General features: G+C 37.2%; 1 protein-coding gene across 9 annotated transcripts in view; it reads left to right on the top strand.

Moving 5' to 3' along the window:
* Positions 1–23795, top strand: part of PIP5K1B (phosphatidylinositol-4-phosphate 5-kinase type 1 beta) — a 114788-nt gene that overhangs the window by 70758 nt on the left and 20235 nt on the right. For all 9 annotated transcript variants that reach the window (XM_035558516.2, XM_035558508.2, XM_050716277.1 and 6 more), the window contains 7 exons: positions 1874–2173; positions 15651–15862; positions 17266–17349; positions 17457–17505; positions 18040–18124; positions 21830–21985; positions 22752–22896. In XM_035558516.2, coding sequence (XP_035414409.1) covers positions 1874–2173; positions 15651–15862; positions 17266–17349; positions 17457–17505; positions 18040–18124; positions 21830–21985; positions 22752–22896 — 1031 coding nt within the window. The remainder of the gene's footprint in view (positions 1–1873; positions 2174–15650; positions 15863–17265; positions 17350–17456; positions 17506–18039; positions 18125–21829; positions 21986–22751; positions 22897–23795) is intronic.

Raw genomic sequence — 23795 nt, 5'->3', positions numbered from 1 at the left:
CTAATCTTTCAGTAACTTTATCCATATTTTTCATATGTTTTTGACATTTTTTTACCTTTTCACTTTGTACTCCCACGTCCATAGGAAAGAATAGATATAAATCAAGAATAAATTTAAGATTACAGTTGTTCTTTAGCATTCAAGATGAAGCAGAATATCATCTTCTGACTTGATACCAAACTTTGCTTTGCTAATAAGTTAGTATTAAACAAAGATTTCCTAAATTTCTAATTCAACTTTTTTTCTCCATTTTGTGTTTGTCTACCCTCTGCATTTCACTCAGAGTGGACAAAGAAACTAGACCGGTCAGTTTTACTTTTGTTTCTGGACTGCTTCCATTTCTCATGTATTAAACCAGTGATATTAAAAATATAAGTTGTTCAGAACTTAATTTTGAAGTAGAGCTTTTTTGAGAGCTAATGCTAAGTTGATTGTCTTGGTTTATGTTCATCAGGTATCAGAAAGGGAGACCATAAATCCCAAATAAATGTAACTAAGTTGTTCTTTTTTTAAAAATAAGGCCACTCAACATACATGTAAACAGAGATTCTTCTGGGCAGTACACAGAACTTTGAAGTATTAGGCTTGTTACGGTTGGCCTGATTTTCTTTTCTTTCTATGCTTTCTTAAGTAAACACTTGAAAAGTTACCCTCTCACTTGCACTAAAAATGAGGAATATCATCATTACTACAGTAATGTAAGTTGGATTCAGTGTTTGTTTAAAAAAATTTAGTGCACTGACAGCATCAAAAAGAAAAAAGATGGCAGGTACTTTTGTTGTTGTTCATAATCAGAATAATCATCTCAGCATAAGTTTGAATTGATCATTATTACAAGTAAATGTAAGACCACCTTATTTTTTTTTCTGAGGTCTTTATTCTCACTGTTAACATATGCAGACGTTTCCAAAGTGTAAAACCTTAATCACTGAGATTGTTTCCTATGACAGTACTTTGTTCCTGTAGCTGTATGTTGTGACTTTAGTAATAATGCACAACCTGAAGTAGTTTTTCCCGTTCTTGGTTTTCATGCCGAAAACTGAGAGTAGTTGTGTTCAGAAGGAAGGTTTTTCGTTCTCATCTCTCTTGCCACCTTCTAGTTATTTTTTAACTTGTTGTGGAATTTGGGTAATTTCACTCCTTCTATTCTGATGGTCAGTCATGATTCTGTTATGACCTCAGACTCATGTGGAGACAACCTGGTCATTTGGCACTCACCCTCATTGTGAAAAGCATGGAGACAGGGCTTCTGTTTTTCAGAATCCAGGTCAAAGCGATGAGAACTTTACTTGACCCAAACTTCTTCCAGCAGGTGGAATGCAAAGGTTGTTCAGGTCAGAATAATAAATTAAATCTTTGGGATATGTTTAGGTTTGGCCCAGTATGTGCTTTCATGAGACGTGGAAAAGTGAAATCTGGCATACAAGCAGAATCAGAGATTCAGTCATATTTTTCAGGACAGTGCATGTCAGGGAGTATGATTGTGGCAGTTTATACTAGATTGGAACCACCTGGCAGGAAACAGTGTACAGTGGTAGCAGAATCCTATTTCTTTTCCTGCAAGACTTCTATTTACCCTTCACACTGAAAAGACAGCCTGGGTATGTGGTGCTCTGGGCTTCACAATAGATTTGGTCTATGATAGACCTCTCTTTCAGTTTCAACTCAGAGTAGTTACTTTCTTATGTTTATACTAGCTTTCTGAAATTTGGGCCCACAAAGAAAATAAATTGGTCAAAGGAACTATACTGAATAGGGACACATGCCCTTTTTTCTTGCTATTTGTTAATGTCCTTTGGCATAAAAATCACCTTCTCAAGCATGCAAGTTTCTTTAAAATAAACATACTTAACAATATCTCTTTCTGTTCTAGAATCTGAACCAGAATCCGAGGACTCTCCTACCCAAATTTTACGGGCTGTACTGCGTTCAGTCAGGAGGCATTAATATTAGAATTGTTGTAATGAACAATGTTTTGCCACGAGCCTTGAAAATGCATTTCACATACGACTTGAAAGGCTCCACATATAAAAGGAGAGCATCAAGAAAAGAGAGGGAGAAGTCCAACCCAACATTCAAAGACTTGGACTTCTTGCAAGACATGCATGAAGGGTTGTATTTTGACTCTGAAACTCACAGCGCATTAATGAAAACGCTACAGCGGGATTGTCGAGTGAGTAAAAATATTGACTATTTAAATTTTTGTGTTCACATCTGTTCTAGACTTACTTCAGCAAAACAAGGAACAAGACATGGCTCTCTGTGCTTTTTAACCTCCAAGGCCCTTTCCATGCAATTTAACTAGAAAAACTACGGCTGTCAAAACACTGATCAAGACTGTATTTTACTTAAATTTATTATCTACGATCTATTCATGGAAATACAGATTAATCTGGGAAAGTAGTTCTGTATAATTTTTATTATTTTTATTGTTTTCCATTAATTTAGAGATTTTAATGATTTTTCTGATGCACAGCAACAGTAGAACTGTTGTGACGTATGATGGAAGTGTATTTAGAGCTACAAGCTCTGTACTGCTTTGGTAAGTCTGCCTCTTTGTAAGTGGACAGGATCTAGCAAACTGAATGGGGAAGTGGTGTCTTGTGGCAGCAGTCTTAGTTCTGGAGCAAAGTAATTTCTTCCCAAGCTGAAAGGTAGTGCTTGATGCCCACATAAGATTTTTGGGGCAGGAGAGGATGTCTGCCATTATCCTTTGGGAGGACCTTGGTGAATGAAATCAGTGTCTCTTGTAGACAGAGAATAGTTTTAAAAATTGCAGGTTGTTTTTTTTCTGTAAAAGCAAAGGTAAGAAAATACAAAGTAAGAAAAAAGGGGAGCTATCCAGGTCTCTCAGGGATTCACAAGATTCAAAGGGGGATGTGGAAAGAAAATCCAGCTTTGTCTAAGGGAATCCTAACAGGTTGGTGATAAAACAGCAGAATGGGTAGATTGAACTCATTACACTGAAGAGGCATCCTGAACGTCAGAGTTTGTTGTTCACTGCCACCTGTGGTGTAAGATGGAAAGTGTTGGTTTTGCATGAGTAGTACCTTTTGTTTAATTAACACAGAAGTCTGCAATGTCTTGTGCATGGTTTGTAAAGCTGGGTGATCTAACGTTCAGCTGCATATTCAGCGTGAGACATTTATCTAACATCAAGCATTGTTCTTTCTGTAGCCTCTTGCAGTGAGCATTTTCTGAGCTCCTGCCACGTGTGATAATACAGAGTGCATCAGTAATTCACACCTGGGGATTTGGACACCCATTTGTGCATTCTCCCCAACTTGTCAAAGGTTACTTATGCAGTGAAAGCATGGGAGGTAATCTATTGTGTGGAAAACAATAAAGAACCTAGAAGAGGGAATGTGATTGAAAAGTAAAAGCAAGAATCAATCATTTAACTGTTGCATATAAAGGAGGACTCTTACAGCTTCTTTGTTAGAAAGTGTTTGTAAAATCTTGGCATGTGTTATTTGAGTGCTGAACTAAACGTCAGCTTTTTCAGTGTGATTAGTGTGCAATCTTAAATCAACAACTCAAAAGTTAGCCTGGGGTTCTTAAAGGCCCAGCTAAATGTTACTGTTATAAAAGAAAAGAAGAAAATTATCCTTAAATAGTGTGTATGCATGAATACATACATACACATATATGCTACATATAGCACGTGTGTGTACATATATAATGTTTATATATATATGTATATATAAAAAATAAAATGTAAAGCAACTTTTATTTTCTATTTAAAGAAGCCCTACTCTGTGTTGTAAAACAAAGGGAGCATATTTCACATAGCTGAATTTGCTTAACAAATGAGGTTGGATCTACCTGCCTGCCTTGTACTGCTGCCTTTAGCAAGTTTAGAAGCACTGTCCATTTCGAGAAAAGTTTTGCCACTGCTTTTTTCTGCCCACGTGGTATTTGGATGGCTATTTAGCACAAGTGATAACTGACCTAGTTTTTCATAGCTTCAAAATTTTAAGTAATCTCTACTCTTCCTTGTACTTCAAAGAAAGAAAGTTAGTGTAGACATTGGAATTAAAAATTCATTAATGGGAAGAAATTATTGATCTTTCCAGTATTTCAGCACTCAGTCATTGTCTTCTCTGTTGCTTAAGTTTAGGCTGTATTTTCACGTTCAAATTTACAATCAGAATAAGTAAGCGATTCTTTTTATTCTTGCTTCTTTAATATAAACATCCCCAGCTAGTAACTCCTTTTCTCCTTGTGCCCCATCACTAAGCAAGAGTCCTGGCAGACCTTTCTGGTGGCAACAAAAAAGGTGATGAGGGTCTGCTGTCACTGTATCACCCACCCCATGCTGCAACAAGCCTGCGTTCTCCTTGGTCAGCCTTTTAGCACTGATGGAGCAGTAGAAGCTCTTCTTGCTTTCCTTGACACCCCCTGCATGTCTCACCTCTAGCTGATTTTTAGCTTCACTGAGAGTACTTGCTGTACCTACAAGCCAAGACAGTATGTCTCTCAATTCCTCCTTTGTAGCCTATCCATTTTCCCCATCCTGTGTACTGCCTTTTCACATTCAAGCCACGCTGTGGCTTCCTTGCTTAGCCAGGCTGGCCTCCCGATACATCTCCTCAGCTGGGCTGCTGGAAGACCCAGAGCTCAGTACCCCGGAACTGTACTAGCAGAAAAGGGACTGGTGGGACATGGCTGAGTATTAGCTGTCATGTGTCACAGCTCTCTGTAGCTTTGATGAGGAGATGTGTGACCTGTCCACTTAGAGGATGGAGCTGAGGGGCTTGTGGTGATCTGCCATAGGCTGCTGCTTCCAGCGTCCACTCCAGATTCTCTGCTTTGGGACAAGTACAGGTTGATAGTGTTCTCCATCCAGCTTCTGCATCCCCTGCTTGTCATGTTCACACTCAAGGTGGAAGGATCTGAAAGCTTCACTCACATACTTTTTTGCGCTTTTTGAAGCATATCTAAATGAAGAATTATAACATTTTAGTGTTCATAAGGATGTAACATTCTTCAGTTCATGGTACAATACAATTCATACAATTGAAAATTTGAACTCGCTTTCAAATTTCAGACTATCATGGAAACTTCATATAGCTATCATATTCTTGTGAGCAGGCACTGTTGTAGCTACTAGGGGCAGGGAGGGAATACAGCCAAATGGTACTAGTAATAAATGTTTCACTGGCCTGAACACCTTTATTGAAAATGTTATATTTAAAGCCTTATTCACTTCAGAGTGCTTTAATTTCTAAAGCCAATGTGCCTGTATTTTGTACAATGGTAAACATTGAGAGTATTGAAAGGTAGTGATTTAAACTACCTTTATAACTATTGTACTATTAATCTGTACTTTATTTTAACAATACTGCTGTAGTTACTCTGATCATTGTGTAACATTATTAAAAAACAAGGCAGATTCTCCAATTTCCAAATAAAATTCTAGTCTTACAAATAATAACAGAAGCTGTTCCACTCATGAATGAAACAAAGAAATAAAAGCTTTATCACTCATAAGCAAATACTAAGCAAAACTAAAGTCAATAAAGGTATTAAAGACAGTTTACAGTGCATTTTTATTTTTTTTTAAAGGTACAGAAAATTCAACTCCACGTTGAATTTACCTCTCTTGTGTTTTCTTATAAACACCTAATCCCACAGAAATTCTTTCTGTGCGTAGTAATACTTAAATATGGATAAAGGCTAAGCTACGTCACTAACTGTAGTTTTAGGTAAAAGTAACATGAGCATGACTTAGTTTGTATGAGAAAGGTTAGAAGTGAATTAATACTAGTATTTTATTTTTCATAGGTGTTACCAAATTGAAGGCATCCATTATTATATGCTTGATTTTTACTAGAGCTCTTAAGCAATTTCCTAAATACCAGTTACCTCTCTTCTGGACAGAAAGCATAGGAGAAGACACCAGGACTGTCCTTTGGTACAGGGAATCCAAAGTCCAAACACACAAGTAACAAAGGTAGTCTTTTGATGTTCACGTATAAAAATTAGGAGTTTTATGGATGTACATGCCAAAATTACTGTAGGAAAGGTTCACCAGAACATCTCATCAGGATTTGGTCCACCCTTAATTTCTTTCCTGTAGACCCTTAAAATGCAGAAAAGCTATTGAACTAGTAACTGTCCATCAAAAGGAAAAAAGAAGGAAGTACCTTTAAAAACTGGCAGTGTCGTGATTATGCAGAGATATTCTTTTACAAACTCATATAGTAACCTAACAAAGTACATTAGTGCAACTTTAAACAGTAAACATTAATTTTAGGAGAACAGGTATTTACACGATTTTTTTTTCTTGTAAATCTTTGCTGTATATATGTGAGTATGTGAAGCATGTTCTTGAATGTCAACTAGTCACATGCAGGAATTTGGGGTATTCTATTAAAAATAGTCTGGTGGTGTTTTCCATTTCCATCTGCTACTGAATCCAACAGAAAATAAAATTGAAAAGGGCTAGTAAGGGTTTATGTAAATGCAGTTTGCTGTAGTAACTGGACAAATTGAAAAAATTTTTACAAATAGTATTCCTTTTGCTCTTTACTTTGCTGTTAATGTCCGCTCAGTAAGATGTTTATCCGTGTGCACTCTGATAACCTCTTTTCATCTGAAAGTATGCAGTTCCCTGTGTTTCTCCCTCCTCTTCCATAACACTTTTTGATGTATATAAATATTGGAGATGGAAACACTGTCTATGCAAATTGAACAGTGTTGATTTATCCTAAGGTTTGGGATATAATTCCCTGGAGAAATTGCAAATACATGATATTCTGAAAACTGAAGTTAAGATTTATTCTCCATTTACTTTTAAAAAAAAAAAAAAAAAGGGGGGGGGGGCAGGGTGAGTGGGAAATAAGACGATTTATAAGAGCACTAGTGATCTTCATTTGTTACTCAAGGACTTTTTTTTTTTTCTTAATGAAGCACATTGCATAATATGCTATATACTATAAACTCAATGCCTATATAAACTCAAACCTTGGTCTTCTCTCAGACCTTAGAGAGGTAAAGGACACCTATCACATTCATAACTACATTGACAAAAGTTATTTTGCACAAATAGATAAGCCAGCTCACTGTAAGACTAAGGGGTTTTGTCTGGCATTAAGTGATTAGATTTTCTGTTTCAACAGGAAGAGATTTTTTCAAGTTATCAATTGAAGTGCTTAATGATTTACGAATAGGCAAAGTATTCCTGGAGATGTTTCATGTTTTATGATTTTTCACTGGGGATAGCTCTTCCAAATTCATGAGGTTGGAAGAATGACCTTCTTTTTTCCTCTGTAAACTAGCTATATTGAGAGTGAGATTCAAGTCATCTTTACTCTACTTTCTTCACTCCTCTCCTTAAGAAGTCATACTACAGATGAGGAAACGAAAACCTTTCCTGACATATGAAGACTGAGTCAATGTTCCCTCTGTGGAAGAGTCCTTAATTTCTATACCATATTTCTGCATTTAAAAAAAAAAAAAAAAAAAAAAAGATAATAACTAAGCGCCTTATAGGAGTTTTGTGAGTATTATTTAGCTAGTATCACCATGCTATCTGGAAAATTAGATTTTCTGAATGCCATTTTTGGGTGGTCGCAATAGGGGTTCAAGCCACGTTTGTTTCTTTCTCATTACCTAATATTTTTCAAGACGTAAGGGTCAAAATGCATTGCTGCTAAGACTTTAAAGTAGAATTGCAAACCAAATGACTGAGTTCAGCTTTTTATAATAACAAATTTCCCTTCTGATAATTTTAAGTGGAAATTGAGCCTACTTATTCCAAAATCGCACTTTACCAAAAATATTTTTATTTGTTGTGGTGTAAAACCATTTTGTTTCTGTTTGTTTTTATTTTTTTCCTTCAAGCATTCAGTAACAAGCATTCAGTAACATTCAAAATTCCTTCAAACATTCAATGGTTGGAAATGATCTGATTGCTGGAAGAGCAACAGGCATAGTTTTTTAGGGATGCTCTCTACATTTATAAGTATTTTATGCAAGTTTTAGAGAATGTTCTAAACAAATATATGTGGTTACCTATTTTTCATTTTTAAGTTAACGTTAGAATAATTAATATATTAATACCTGCATTGTAAAAAGTCTACTACAGAAGCAGCAACAGTTATTCCAGTTGTGTTCATGTGGCTTTTAATTTCAAAAAAAAATCATTTCAAAAGGTTTTTACTAGTGACAGTTGAATGGTTATTTAAAGTCTGCATATTTCCTTTACCACATAAACAAAGAATATAGAATCATTAAGGTTGGAAAAGACCTCCAAGATCATCTGGTCCAACCATCCCCTATTAGTAACCTGACTAACTAAGAAGCCTATAAAGACATGGAAATTGAGAATTGAGGACAAGGAGGGTCTTATCTCATAAGTTTCTGATCCAGCTAATACTTTCATAACTGCAGTTTGAATGGATTGCTGCAAAAATCTGAAGCTTTATTGCATAAATGCACACCTCTTTTGTTCTGTAGCAACTATAGGAGACCTTGTATGATCAAGTTTGTTCACAGGATTTTCCAAAACCCATAGTTTTCCTTGTTGTTGTTGATTTTCTTGTCTTTTTTCTATCCCAAAGGGTTTATGCAGATTATTCTTTAACCCAAATCATTTCAGTCACCCATTTTACAGCATGTCCTTCCAAAGAGTAGTACTACTTGAAGGACTAAAATGCAGCGAAGAGCAGTTATGAAAATATAGATGTCATGGCATGGAGGTGGAAGATCTGCTAATCTTTGATGAAGGGCCTCTAGGGCAGAAATGGTAGTTTGAGGAGCATGTGCGTAGAATGATACTGCAGATCTCTTGTGTCTTTATATATTACCTCACATGCAGTGTAAGTTGAAGCCTCAGATTTCCTCTTCTACTCTGAAAATCAGAAACCAGACTGTAATTTTTAGAAGTATTAGCTAGCAATATGTTACAAGATAAAGGTTAAGGGACAAGCAAATAAAGGGGATGTCATTGTGGGAGTCTACTACAAACCACCTGGCCGGGATAATGACACTGATGTAATATTCTTTAAAGAACTAAGAGATACCTGTAGATCAGCTGCCTTTGTTTTTATGCATGACTTCAACTTCCCAGAAATGAACTGAGAATACAACACAGCTGATACAAACAGGTCCAGGAGATTCCTAAAACACCTCGATGATGACTTCTTGTTACAGGTACCAATAAGGGAACTGACTAGGAAAGTGCTCTCCTAGATCCGTTCCTTGTGAACAAAGAGGGTCTCATGTGTGAAGTTGCGATTGTGGCCCTGAAGCAGTCAAGTTTAAAATCCTTGGTGACAGGAGGAAAAGTGCCACCAAAACTTCAGTCCTGAATTTGGGGACACCAGACTTCAGACCACTCAGGGAACTAGTTGGTAAGGTCCCCTGGGAAACTGCTTTTGAAGGCATTGGGTTCCATCAGTGCCAGTCAGTTTTTAGGTACCACCTCTTAAGAGCACAGGAACAGGCAGTTCCAAAATGTCAGAAGTCAAGCAGATGGGGCAGTCAAGGTTGGCTTGGCTGAGCAGGGATCTTCTAGAGCTTAGGTGAAAAATGAAAGTGTATGGTCACTAAAAGCAAGGTTGGACGACATGGGAGGATTACAGAGTGCTTTACCTTTATAGGGAGAAAATTTGTGCAGCCTAAGTGCAATTAGAGTTGAAGCTGGCTAGCACTGTGGGCGATAATAAAAAGGGTTTTTCTAAATATGTTAACAGCAAAAGCAGGCCAGAGAAAACATTACTCTGCTACTCGATGAGGATGGTCACCTCACAAATACAGACATAAACAAAACAGGGATGTTTAATACCTTCTTTGGCTCAGTCTTCAACAGATGATGGGCTCTGGGACCCCAGATACCCTGAGATGGTGCACTATGGTGGGTTCTGGGACCCCAGGTGCCCTGAGTTGTTACCCTGAGTTCCATGATGGCAGGAACGATTAACTCCCAGCCAACCTCAAACTTGTGCAGGACTTGCAGCTCCAGCTGGATGCATGCATGTCTATGGGGCCCGTTGGGATTCATCACAAGATACTCAGAGAGCGGGCTGATGTCATTATTGAGACCTGTCTCAATTATTTTTCAGCAGTCTTGTGAATCTGGAGAGGTCCCAGTTGATTGAAAGCTGGCAAACATTTTTCCAATTTTCAAGAAGGGCAAGAAGGACCCTGGTAATTACAGGCCTGTCAGTCTCATTTCAATGGTTGGTAAAATTATGGAGAAAGTTGTTCTGGGAGTTATTGAAAAACACCTGAAGGACAATGGAGTCATCAGTCACAGACAAAAAAAGTTCATGAAGGGAAGGTCCTGCTCAATGAACGTAATTGCTTTTTATGACAAGGTCACCCACCTAGTTGACCAAGGGAGGCCAGTTGATGTAATCTTTCTGGATTTCAGCAAAGCTTTTGATACAGTTTCTCACAGTATCCTTCTGGACCAAATGTTCAGCATACAGCTAGACAAATGCATAATACAATGGGTGAACAATTGTCTGACAGGTTGGCCTCAAAGAGTTATGGTAAATGGTGCTACATCAGGCTGATGGAAAGTCACCAGTGGGGTTCTACAAAGCTCGCTTTTAGGGCCAGTTCTCTTCAACAATTTCGTAAATGGCTTGTATGTAGGACTTGAAAGTATACTGAGTAAGTCTGTGGATGACAGTGAATTGGGAGGAGTGATCAACTCCATCATGGATAGAGAGGCCTTGCAGAGAGATCTTGACAATTTAGGGGGCTGGGCAATCACCAGCAATGTGCTTATCAAGAGCAAGTGCTGGATTCTGCACCTGGGACAGGGCAACCCTGGCTGTACCTACACACTGGGGGATGAGAGGATGGAGAGCAGCCCCATAGAAAAGGATTTGAAGGTTTTGGTTTGGCAAGTTGAACACGAATCAACACAGTGTGCCCTGACAGCCAAAATGGCCAACTGTATCCTGGGGTGGATTGAGCACATCACTACTAGCTGGTTGAGGGAAGGAATTGTTCTGCTCTGCTCTGCGCTGGTGTGACCTCATCTTGAGTGCTGCATGCAGTTTGGCGCATCACAATATAAGAAGGACATAAAACTATAAGAACACATCCAAAAGAGGACTACAAAGATGGTGAAGGGTCTAGAGGGCAAGACGTATGAGAAGCAGCTGAGGTCCCTTGGTTTGTTCAACCCAGAGCAGAGCAGGTTGAGGGGAGGCCTCATGGTGGCCTGCAGCTCCCTCACTAGGGGAGCGGAGGGGCAGGTGCTGAGCTCTGCTCTATGGGGACAGCGACAGGACCCGAGGGAACGGCATGGAGCTGGGACAGGGGAGGGTCAGGCTGGGTGTTAGGAAAGGTTCTGCACCCAGAGGGTGGTCGGGCACTGGGACAGGTTCCCCAGGGCAGTAGTCACAGCACTGAGCCTACGGGAGTTCAAGAAGTGTTGGACAACGCTCTCAGACACAGGGTTTGATTTTTGGGTGGTGCCATATGCGGCCAAGAGTTGGATTCGATGACCCTCGTGGGTCCCTTCCACTAGGATGTTCTGTGATTCTGATATTTCTACTGAAATGGGAAGGGATTCCACATAATGCTTTGGAATGGTTGGGGATTTATTTTCTTGGAATAGATTATTTCTAAACCTGTCCCATCACTACACATTTGACGTTTGCACACTTTTTCCTAAGTGCTTATCTGTGAGACAATATTTATTATTGTTTTATTTTAATATATCTCCTTATGTTGGAGAGTGATTATTGATTAGGTGTTAAATTCATCTTGTTTCTGCTAGATTAGTTCCTATGGTCCCTTTCTGAAATGTGTATAAGAGTGGAAATGCTTCCCTACATGGTTATCCTATCTAAGTTTTAGCATTTCTTGAATGTTTGAAATTAGCCTTTTTTGAGTAATATTTTCTTCAATTTTATGTAGTTGCCTTTTGTGGTTAACAGCATGAATGCAGATTTCACTGTCAGACAGTACACACCTTGGGCTGCATCTCCAATAAAAATGAAAATGTGGCAGAAGTACGTGCTTCTGTTCTGTTAGTCACTGGCTGAGATTGTTCAATGTGGCTATGTCTAAGATGATTCACAGAACACTTTAACATCTGATTAACACAGAGAAGGGAAAATCTGATTCAAGGAGTTATTTTTGCCTGTTCAGAAAACAACGTATTTTGTGATGCCATTTTACAGGGTTTTTATATAGTGTGAACGCAAAGTAGTGAGTGCATAAGGCTAGAACAGAATGAGTGAGGCTTGCCACCTGGAAGTAGTCACAGCAGCTAAAACCAGCCCCGCAAACAGCACATGGTGACCAGGTGACGACACTGCTGAATGCTGAATGTGTGAATCTTTCTAGCTGGTGAAAAAAAACCCCACACATATATATATGATTCTATGATTGTCATTATCAAATACACCAATCATGCTCTGTAGAAACGAACAAGAATGTTCTTGCTGAAATTTCCTAGTGTTATTTTGCTATCAAGGTGCATTTCAGAGGGGTTACAAGAAGAAAGATTGAATTTCTCTCACTTTACCTACACAAGGGGCACATTTCTGAGCATTAACGTTGGTTTCTAGTGATCCCACATGGATGACATCAGGTATTTTAAAGAGCTTGCTCATTTTGCTATACATATATGCCTTTATAGGATTGAGTTCTTTGAGTGTTGATCTTTTTTTTTTTTCCCAATAGATTAGAAACTCATTTCAGTACCTTTAAAGCAAAAACTTGATACCATTTGTCAAAGCAGTTTCATCTAAAATCAGCAGAACTATTTGCAAGCAACACTTGACACAGGAAAAGGCTTATACCTGTTTGTGTTCTTCAGATGCTGCATGTTCAAAAATAGTTTGATGTGCTGCATTCTTTGACTTTTCCCTTTTCATTTGTGCAGGTTTGTCTGCAAAATGTTATTTACACATTTTCAAATAACCATGATTTGTTACTTTAAAAATTGTTAGTGATACGTATGTGAGAACCCTTCAGTTACCTTCATTAGGAAATCCTCTTGACTGAAGTAAAAGTTCTGTCTTAATGCAGGCTGAAGAATCTGATGGTTTTTTTTTCTTCAGCACTGATATTTGAGATTCTTTCCTATTATTATGGGTAATAATTTTTTACCAGCATTTTTCTTAGACATAGACAGGTCAATGAGGTATGCTTAGATCTGGTCAAAAGATGTATATTTGCATTAGGAGTGTCTATTTTGATTATCAAATTTTTAAGGAGAAGTAATCAGAAATGTGTATCAAGCCCATTCACAGTCAAAGAGACAAATCATATTACAATATCCTGAAGACTAAACAGTCATGCCTCTTTAGAGGACCATGAATAAGGTTTCTGGGGGACAAGGGTGGGAGTTCATACACTGTCTTTTTCAGTAATCCATTGGACGTGCACATGCTTCAATTTCATAATGAATTGGAATAACAAAATGGCTTCTTGTTTTTATGGTGTTTTTCTTCATTGATTTTAGAACAAAGTAGTAAATAGTCGAAGAGATTTTATGTCCATTGTACTATATAAGGAGTATGGGTTTAAGTGACAGTGGTGAGTTGATGTAGTCAGAAAGATTCATTTTATCACAAAACAGGTCCCTGGGGAAGAATATCCAGCATATTATACCATAGCCTTCCATGAGGCTAGATCTAATCTTAAATGTAGGTTATGCAGTTAATTAATGCAGTTAAATTGTAGCATATCTAATGTAAGTAAGAGTAAGGAATAGGTTGAGCACAAAACTTCCAGAGATTACTTATAACTGTAAAATAAAAGTGGTTAAGGTTTTTTTCATGTTCAACTAGCTGTTGAAATTTGGCTTTGCATAAACAGTGTTATTAGCTGATCTGTTGAGCTAATCATTTTTATAGAGGATGAGATCTGATTTGGGGGTTTTGGGCCTGCTTTTTTTGTTGTTTTTTTTCAGCCAACCCAGAAACTAATTCAGTATGTGGTGGCAGATATCCACTGATACGTATTTTTAGTGACTGCATTATGTAATAATGTCTTTGAGAATGCCTTTGTAAAGGTTAGTAATTAGCAAATGGTAAGGGAAGTTACAGAATTTATTTGACACTAGTGTATTTGCGTTTATATACATTAGCTGTGCTAGTCTTGCAATTCACGATCATAAAATGGGAAGTTATTAGCCACCAACACACAATTAGTAATAACATTTCATTACATTGTCGTGTTATAATTTAGAATATGCTTTTTTATTGTGTCCTGAAACCCTGGGTGGGTTCCATTATCAAAGGATGCTCTGGAGTATTGACAGCCATAAATAGCAGCCTTTTTCTAATCCTATCTCGGTGCAGAATTACTCTGAGCAAGATCAAACCTACCATGGTTTTTAGTCTCCTTTGTCTCTGGAAATTGGGATGAGTCCATGCCTTTCCACACTTGCATTGCTTTGTGCTGTACTTGCTTTCATCGCTTTACATATTAACAGTGGTGCTAAAATTGAGCCACTATGTTCCTCATGGAAGATAAATGCCAGAGATAGGAAAGAACTCAGCTTCTAGTTACTTTGACAAGTATATAAGAAATACAAATGGAGTGGAATGGAGCTTTCCTACCTCTTTGCATATATATTTGGTCATCGAAGTTAAAATTATCTCTGAAGATGACTGTTTAGTAGACTACCTTTACTTCCTTATACAAATTCACAGGTGATTAAACCTTCCCTGGTGATTATCCAGAAATCTCATTTTAGATTTGCAATATATGTCTTAGAGTTCAGAAACCAGCTCAATGTTCTGTGTAAGAGTATTTATGCTTTGACTGCCTTCATTCAGCTGACGTCCCTGGAGTTAATGGTCTTTATTTGTTATCACTATGAAGTCACATTTTGTTCTTGTTCAGGTAAAAAGATGTTCTACTGCCTCTTGGTTCAGTGCCAAAATTTACACCATTATCATTGGGTATTGTGTGTCAAATCATAACATAAAGCATTGCAGAGATGCATGAAGTAAAGGAAAGTTGAATGGCACAGCCTATTTTTCCTGGTTGCTGTTAATTTTTCTCTCTCTATGTAGCACTGCCATTTTACAGGACGTTCAATTCAGTCTGTGTCAGCTAACATTTTCATCATACTGCTAGATGTGATTACAGGTTGTTTTATTTCACATGTTTACATGTTGACTTGAACTTTTAATGGAAGTACGCCAGATTTAATGTTGATGTAACTGGCTAGAAACTCATGCTACATGAGCATGAAAGAGGAAATGAATGAGAGAGATAGCAATTTTTTTTTTTTTTGACATTTGAAAATTCTCCAAGAATGCTCTTTTGGTTATAAACAGGAGGTGGAGGGAGAGTAATCTTTTTTTAGTTTAGGCAAAAATACTCAATAAGGAGTCTGGAACATGCATTAGAGGTGACTTAAAAGCAAACAAACTGTAGTTCATAAATATGTAGTGGAACTATTAATTTATTATTTGTTATAAATAAAAACAATTGTGGATATTGTGTTACATTTCAGCTATGTATCTTTTTCTTTCCTCACTTGTTACAAGAAGGTTGAGATATAGTTAACTGGCGTTTGACTTATGTGCACAGTTTCCTAATCAAAGAAACGTGTTCTTAAGGCATATTTCTATTTAGGTTCTCAAAATACTGATGCATAATGGACATTGTATATAGCCCTTTTTGTTTTAGTACAGCTAGTTCTTCTATGTTGACAGGTTCTAGAAAGTTTCAAGATCATGGATTACAGCCTTCTACTGGGAATCCACATATTGAACAGTCACATGAAGGAAAAAGAGGGTGAGACTTCCCAGAATGCGTCAGATGCAAAACGTCCTGGAGGGCAGAAGGTTCTCTATTCCACAGCCATGGAGTCTATACAGGGGCCTGGGAAGTCAGGGGACTCTGTCGTCACAGAGGCAACAAACACGTAAGTGCCGTAACGCACTCTTAAGGTTGCTATCAAAATTATACATTATTTTTCTTCAGTCTGTGCTAATTGGTACTGACTGGCAAAACATTCAAGAGACCACTGCATTTCAGGAATTAAAAGATAGTGTTTTAACTTTTTCAAAGGTACACCATCAAGATTTGCTGGAGACCAAGATATAAAGATCTCGATGTTGACTAATTGTCTTTAAATGCATGAAAGCAAATATGGTTATTTCCAGGTGACTTAGGTGCATTTTTCATAAATGCATTCATTTATAAAAGAGATGTTATAAGACAGCCATTACAGGAGTCCCGGATATCATCTAAACTAGAAACAGCCTGACGGCCCATAAGCAAAAACTATTTATTAGCATTGAAATGAATGTTTCTACAGTGTTTACTTTCATCTTAAAGTAGTATGCTCAATATGTAGAACTGGATAATTAATTAACCACTGTAGTGCAGTCATATCTATGTATGATATTTCCTGAGATTAAAGACTGCTGCTTTTCTCTTTTTTTCTATCTAGCAACAAGTGCAGCAGAAATTTAAGTATATAGACAGTAATTGTTCTCCTGTTTCTTTTGGAATACATCCCATATTACTGGGAGCATTATGATCACCATTCCGATTCTATATAGTCAGTTCTTGATTATAAGGGTTTAATTTCACATTCAAAGGATTTACTCTTCTCATGGTTCTCAGTGGAGCTGTTCTATTAAATACAACTGATGATACAGAAGTGTGTTCAAACCTAGAGCAAACAAATGGGAGAATTATGATACTTAGCGTTAATAGAGTTCCTAAATATTCAGAGGTCTAGGATATAAGTTAGAGCTGAATTTCAACGAGTTTTTACAGTATAACATTCACACATCATTGTGAATGCCCTTGTATGGTGGTAGAGGTGTTGCACTGGCAGGTTGGGGGGGGGGGGGGGGCTGTTTTTGTTTTGTTTTTGTTTTTTGTTATTTACTAAAAGCCAAGGCTGATTACACAGGTCATTCGAGAAAGTCCCCGTGGTTATTATATATGCAAGACCAGGTATCATGTAACAGTAGTGATAACGTGGTGCTGCCCAGATCATGAGCAGTGCAGTATTGCTGCTGAAAGCAGCAGTTGGGTCTTTCCATGGATTTCCAATCCTATCTAAAAGTCATCCCAAAATATTCCTTGTTTATGATGGATATTTACCAGTGTATCTGAGATACTTTAAGTTAGCCATTTAAAATCACTTGCTTGCTAAGGGACCCACATCTGACTGACTTTGCACTGTGACATCTGGCTTTAAAGTTGTGCATTATTTCTTTGGATTTTTAAGTAGGTATGGTTCACCTGCTAAGCAACAAAATCAGAGATCTCTTAAAAGATAGCCTAACCACATTGTTTTGTTTTTGTCAGAATGGGAGGTATTCCAGCCAAAAGCCATAAAGGAGAAAAGCTGCTTCTATTTATGGGTATTATTGATATTCTACAGTCTTACAGGTAAGTGGCAGTTGAATTTCATGTTTTTATTGAATAAAATATTCTAAAATTGCTTACAAGTATAGAATATTTATAGAGCAATTCAGACTTTGTTTTTATGTGCTTAGGTTAATGAAGAAGCTGGAACACTCATGGAAAGCTCTTGTTTATGATGGGGTAAATATATATATATTTTTTTAATTGCTGATATTTAGGTAATGGAAATTTGACTGCTGTTGACCAGGGAAGAGCTAGCTCTGGTATAGTTGTAGTCTGCCATCACCACATCATCTAGAGTGTTGCTGAAATTTTTTAGATCCATTTCCCAATTAATGCTCTTACTTTAGTTGTTGATCTTTCGAAAAGCAAATAAAACGATCTTGCCCTTATAACTTACTCAGGACAATAGTCATGTAGCAAGACATTGAAGAAAGTACATAAGGTGAAAAATAGCATTTCCAAGTTCTGGAAAGATTTTGCAGAATGTGGCTGTATAATTCATAACACAAAATTTCATAAATGAAATTGTCTAACTTAGTTAAGACTCATCTAAGCCAAGTTTCCTTAAAGGAAAAAAAGATGTGGTTTTGTTGTTCTGAGTAAGACAGAAATATATGATAGAATTTACCAAAGGTGTAGAGCTTTTCTCTCGACAATTTAATTTTGATTTTCATGTGGAAAATGTGACTGAGAACTTTTTCAATCTTATAGGACACAGTTTCAGTTCACAGACCAAGTTTTTATGCAGACAGATTTTTAAAATTTATGAGTACCAGAGTTTTCAAGAAACTTCAAGGTAAGAAAGTTGTTTTTGCTCTTCTAGACACTTTTTTATAATCATTACCTCGTAATACTTTCATCTTGACAATAGAATAAATCTTTCTTCAAGATCACATGGTAACTACATTACCAGAAGTTGAGTTTCTTCACTGGGTCTAGTGGGATTGTACCCTACTATTAGAATTATGGAGAATTATTTGCTATGTATTTTTTGTCTTATCAGGGGTATCTGAAGGTAAGGCAGGTTCCCTTATATTGGCATTGATATCAAGATAAATCTCAAGAGCTAATTATGTGCCCAATCCTTCATCTATTCAGAGAAATGCCCCCATTCACTTTATTTAATTTGCATTAGTTGATTAAATACCATTTCTAGCATGTTTGAGTGTAGCCATTCTTCCTTTTGATATGGATTTCTTCTGTGCTTTGTCAGGAAAAAAACGGGAAGTTCACTATTAATAAAGTCTTTCGCCGTTGTCACTGTTACCTCTTTCTGCTTTTCCTATCCATTTCTCCTTTCCTTAATCTTTTAATTCATTCTCAAGGGTAAATTACATACCATTATTAAGTACTTTGCCTAATACTTTACCATTATTAGGTACGGGTTAAAAAAACAGGGAGAATGCCAGTAGACACCCACCTTCACAACGAAAGGACATCACTACCTACCAAGAGTTGTCCTAAGACTTCAGTCTAAATTTTTCAGCAACAATTTACTGTTAAAATTAACCATTGATTATTGTAACTTCTCAGAAATAAAATGAATTATTAATATAACTTAAAGTAGACCATGCAACTATATATCCTCTTAAGCATTGGGGTTGAAGGGGAAAGTGACCCTCTGCAGACCCTAAGAACAACAAGAAACAAGAACAGTAGATGATAAGTACTTTGTGAAATTACTAAATAAGAGAAAAAGGACTTAAGGAGAAAAGAGAAAGCTGAGAGAAGTCAAACTTAAACTGTGGTTTTTTTGTTGCCTTTTTTTTTTTTTTTTAAGTAGAGTGAGGGCGTTGTAGAGGAAGTAGAGAAAACTTGAATTAACCCTAGTGATTTTACATATACATGCTATGTTGTGAGAAGTATTCAGGAAAATAAGACTTTTGGAGAGTCTTTTACTAATGAGTCAATGGATAATTCTTCTGTGAATAGAATAGGTCATGCTGCTGGAAGGACGTTTAGTCTAAAGTATCGAATATGCAGAGAAGAATGGTGGTGACTGCTGAGAAGTGCTCAGCGTTTGTGCAGTAATGAAAGTTGTAGGCAAGACCTGATGAATATACCAGCAAGGCACAGATGAGTGCTTGGGTTTCACTGTGTCCCAAGCCGCAGTTTGGGGAAAAGCTGTCCTGGTTATCTGAGCAATCGTGGCAGGTGGTATAAAAAATGTAATATATAAGACAAACAAAGCAGTTGGTATCATCCATTACTAACTTACTGCTTTACTGCCAAACTATTTTTTAAATCTGTGGAGGTGCTGACATTGCACTTGTTTTTTTTCCCATTTGGTAAAGAAGGCATTTATCTTCTAGGAAATAGTGTTCTGTAAGTTTCATGGCTTTTCATAAAGCACAGTTCCTGACAAATAAATACAGATTGATTGGCTAGAACTGTGTAGTTGATAGAGAAACATATACTCTAGAAACATCCTGGTTAGCATTATGATAATCTTATCTTGTGTACCTGTATTTGGTTTGGAGGTGAATGTTGATACGTGAAACAGACAGTTGGCTCAAATGCCACAGGAAGAGTATTGAGGCTATGGCATTGTGTCAAACTGATGAAAGGTGTTTTGTAAACACCTTTGTGATCAGTGTGAGGCTGGTCTCTTTTATCATTGTCAATAGTTATCTGAGTGAGAAGGAAGCCCACGTGGAGAGAAGTAGAACAAAATGCAAATAAAGGATAGAACTAAATGAGATTTAAGTGAAAGGAGAATTACTGCAAATACAAGCTAACAACTTAAGGTGTTAAATACTAAAACCTTTGGAACGGGTAAATGATGTAGTATATGAACTTAAAATTACCACTTTATGATAATTTTATGGTATTAATCCACTGTTTGCTAATGTGTTAAAAACGAAGCAAAATTCAGATGACAGGAAGAAGGAGGCTCCTGAGACTGAGATCTCCTAAACCATAGAATAATTTTGCTAGAGAGCTGATGGGAGCTGTGTTGTCTGAGATATACTCCAAAGGCCTTGTTACCTGGAACTCTTCCATACTGATGGAGAATAAACAGTACAGAGCTCAATATTTCTCTCTGTTGAACAAACTGAATTTATCTTGCAGCTATATACATTTCCTGAACATTTGAGTATTTTTTTCAGTTCTTTCTATTTTTTACCTCTAGATTTATGTAAGCACAAAATTCAACCCTTTCTGTATTTGAAAACTACAATGTAAAATTAAGGACACTATGCCTAATTTTCTCTCTGATCTTAATTTGTCTGTCTCGTTTTTCCAGACTATTAACCTGTTCTAATATCCCACTGTTATTGATTTGCATACAAGGCTATTAATCTACTTTTATATAGATCAATAGTTCAAATGCATTATCATTCTTTCACAAAAATAAAATAGGAGTGTTCTTGTCTTCAGGAACATTGCTTCTGAACTTTGAATGAGATGTTTTGGTTTAAGTTCTTAAGCCCTGTTCTGAATGTAAGCTTTTTCTTTAGTGCACAGAGCAAGCCTCCAAAAATAACTATTAAAATGTAGTAAGCAGATTCAGCCTTGGTCAGGTGTTAGCTCAGCAGATCTACTTTTTTGTTATTTTTTATTTAAACAATATTCTGGAGCTGTGTATCTGATTCTCTTCTTCCAAGCAAGTCCTTAGCCAAATGATTTTAATGCTTTTAATTTGAATTTTGGAGTAGAGCACAGTATAAACTGTTCTAGTGCATCTGAAGTGACCTTGCTCCAGTGCATGGAGGTCAGTGGCTGGCAATTAAAAAAAAAAAAACACTAAATGAACTAGTTGGTATCCTTCTGGAAGAGAACTGCAAACAGAGGTCATGATCCAGTAGCAGTAATAATGGTCAGATCCTAAATTCACTCAAAATCCCATAAGTAAGTACGAAGTCCCTGCTAAAATATATAAAAGGGATGCTCACCTGAGTATACAAGCCATCAATATATCGTTAAGTGTTTATTTTACCCAAAGAAGATTGGGTTTGAACATGCCACTGAAGTGGAAACTTTGTGGTATCATATACATCATATAATATATATCATATACATCATATCATATACATCATTATAAAGCAGTAATACATCATTATAAAGCAGTAGTTCACGGGTCGAGGAACCTCTCAGAATACTCCAGAACCTCTCAGAATACTCCAAAACTTTTCAGTTTTCCTGTCTTGTGTTTTATTGTGTCTATCTGTGTCTAATTACACAGGTTGATGCTACATAGGAGATTTGTATCTTATTGATGTCAAAGTTGGTTTACTGACTTGACTTTTTTTTGTCAATAAGAAAATTCAGAAAAAAAATAAAGTTCTTCACTCATAGATGAATAGCCAATGCCTGTGGCTCTTGGTTTAAGCTATTTGATAAGTGATATTGTATTTGAATGGGTGCAGTCTATCTGGATTCTTGGTCTGTATCCAGAAACTCTAGCTTTATAGATGGCTTGTCTTTCTGTATGCTGTTAAAGGTAGGCAGGTTGATTAAGATGACTTCATTCAACACCTGTGTTTGTTTGGTAATGCAGCTTTAAGATCTTCTCCTTCCAAGAAACGGTGCAATTCCATCACGGCCCTAAAGGCAACATCGCAAGAAATAGTGTATGCTGTTAGCCAGGACTGGAAGGATGAGAAACATGGCATTATTACTGAAGGACAAAGCTACTCCAGCCTTGATGAGGAAGGTAATGACTTTCAAATCAACAGCCTAAACAGTGTTTTTAAAGCAATTTTAGTATAAGCCTGAACTAGAAGGTCTCCAGTTTGGCTGATCTTTCAAAACTTGAGGTTTGGGTTATTCTTGGTTAATACAGGGAAAGAGCAGTTAGATCTATTTGTCGGAATAGACCTCCAGGAGCAAGAGGAAGTCAGAAGCAAGGTTTTAATGTAATTTTAGTGTTCTCCTCATTTTCAGGGAATCCTAAAACAGTACATTCAACACAGGCAGTAGATTAAGGCCAGAGCCAGTACTGTTCTTTTCTGTGATTTCTAAATGAACATGTCATGTGAAGTGTTTTAGAGCTCAGTTCATTTTCCCCAGAGTCTTTCTGAAGAGATACACAGAGTATGCTGCTTTCAGAGTGCATCTGCAGCCTGACACAAAGGAGAAGCAACCACCTAAACCCATCTGAAAACCAGGCCCTCACAGCACGAGACCAGTCCTGGAACTTAGATGAACTCATCAGATATTCATACCAGTGTTTAATATTTGTCCATGGGTTTGCTCTGTCATCTGCAGAAATGTACTGGCTAGCAGCTGTAATTTGCCCTGTAGTGTGAAAGAGGGTGGGTATGGGCACATGAGTATCATGATCTTATCAGTTCAAACACGTCAAGAAGCTTAAAGAAAATGGTGAGAGCACCAGGTGACTCCGTACACTTGCATAAAGATTCTTGGATCCAGTTTGAAATGACAGTTGTTAATGTTGTTCTTTGTTTTTTTGAATTTAGTACTAGGTTCGCGCCATCGACCAGATCTAGTGCCAAGCACTCCTTCTCTGTTTGAAGCAGCTTCTTTGGCAACCACACTTTCTTCTTCTTCTTTGAATGCAGATGAGCGTTATCAACGTGATCAACCTATGCTCTATTCTAGCAGGTAAAGGTTGTATATTTGGAATAGTACTCCCCACTGTTCTGGTTAAAGTCTGACAATATATGCAATGGGAGGAGGCCCTGCAAAAGAAAATGCAGAATGTGAAACTATCTCTGTAGATCAATATTGAATATCTTCAGTGAAGAAGGGGTGTCGTTACGCCGTAGGACCTGTTAAGTATTTTGCACTGAGCTCACAAAATAAAATGCATAAATACTGCATAAATATTACAGTACACCTTTGATTTTTTGTCATGTTGCAAAACTAAACTAGGCATTGAAAACTTGCTTAGGCCTTAGTCTGTTCCACAAGCCAATGTATACTAAGATCAGGGTAGGAAATACTTGTTGTAACTTGCCTGCAGCCTGAAAAGCCTGCAGAAAACTTTGATGTGCTAGGAAAAGGGATGCTTTCAAGTTGATATTTGTTCTGAATGTTGAGTGCTGAATGATCTTCTTTACATTCCTTCAAAGTGACCATTTCTGAAGTGCATTTCTATGAACCTTCTCCAATGGATATGATGAGAGCCTGTCTAATTTTAACCTAAGACAGATGAAAACAAGAAGGTCTCAAGGAAAGTGTAGACCCTTGTGATCTAGCTTGGATGTGATCTGAGTTGTTTGAATGCCTTGTAGTCATGTCTGCCCAATACCATTGTTGTGCCAGTAAAGCTTTCTGGGAGATTGTGTGTACCTGCACTCTACCAAGTGTGCCTGAAAGGAAATTTTGTGTTGTGCTGTCTTGCCTGCTTAGAGATCATTTGCCATATGTAGTATCACAGACTAGGTGTTTCTTTATCTGTTTTTGTCAGGAAGGGTATCTTTTGTGAAATCAAGTATCGTGAATTTCTTTGTAGTAATTTGGAATCCTGCACTACACAGTATCTATATAAATTTGGTAAG

The sequence above is a fragment of the Cygnus atratus genome, chromosome Z, assembly GCF_013377495.2.
Source record: "Cygnus atratus isolate AKBS03 ecotype Queensland, Australia chromosome Z, CAtr_DNAZoo_HiC_assembly, whole genome shotgun sequence".
NCBI classification, from domain to species: domain Eukaryota; kingdom Metazoa; phylum Chordata; class Aves; order Anseriformes; family Anatidae; genus Cygnus; species Cygnus atratus.
This window is presented reverse-complemented; position numbering and strand designations above follow the sequence as displayed.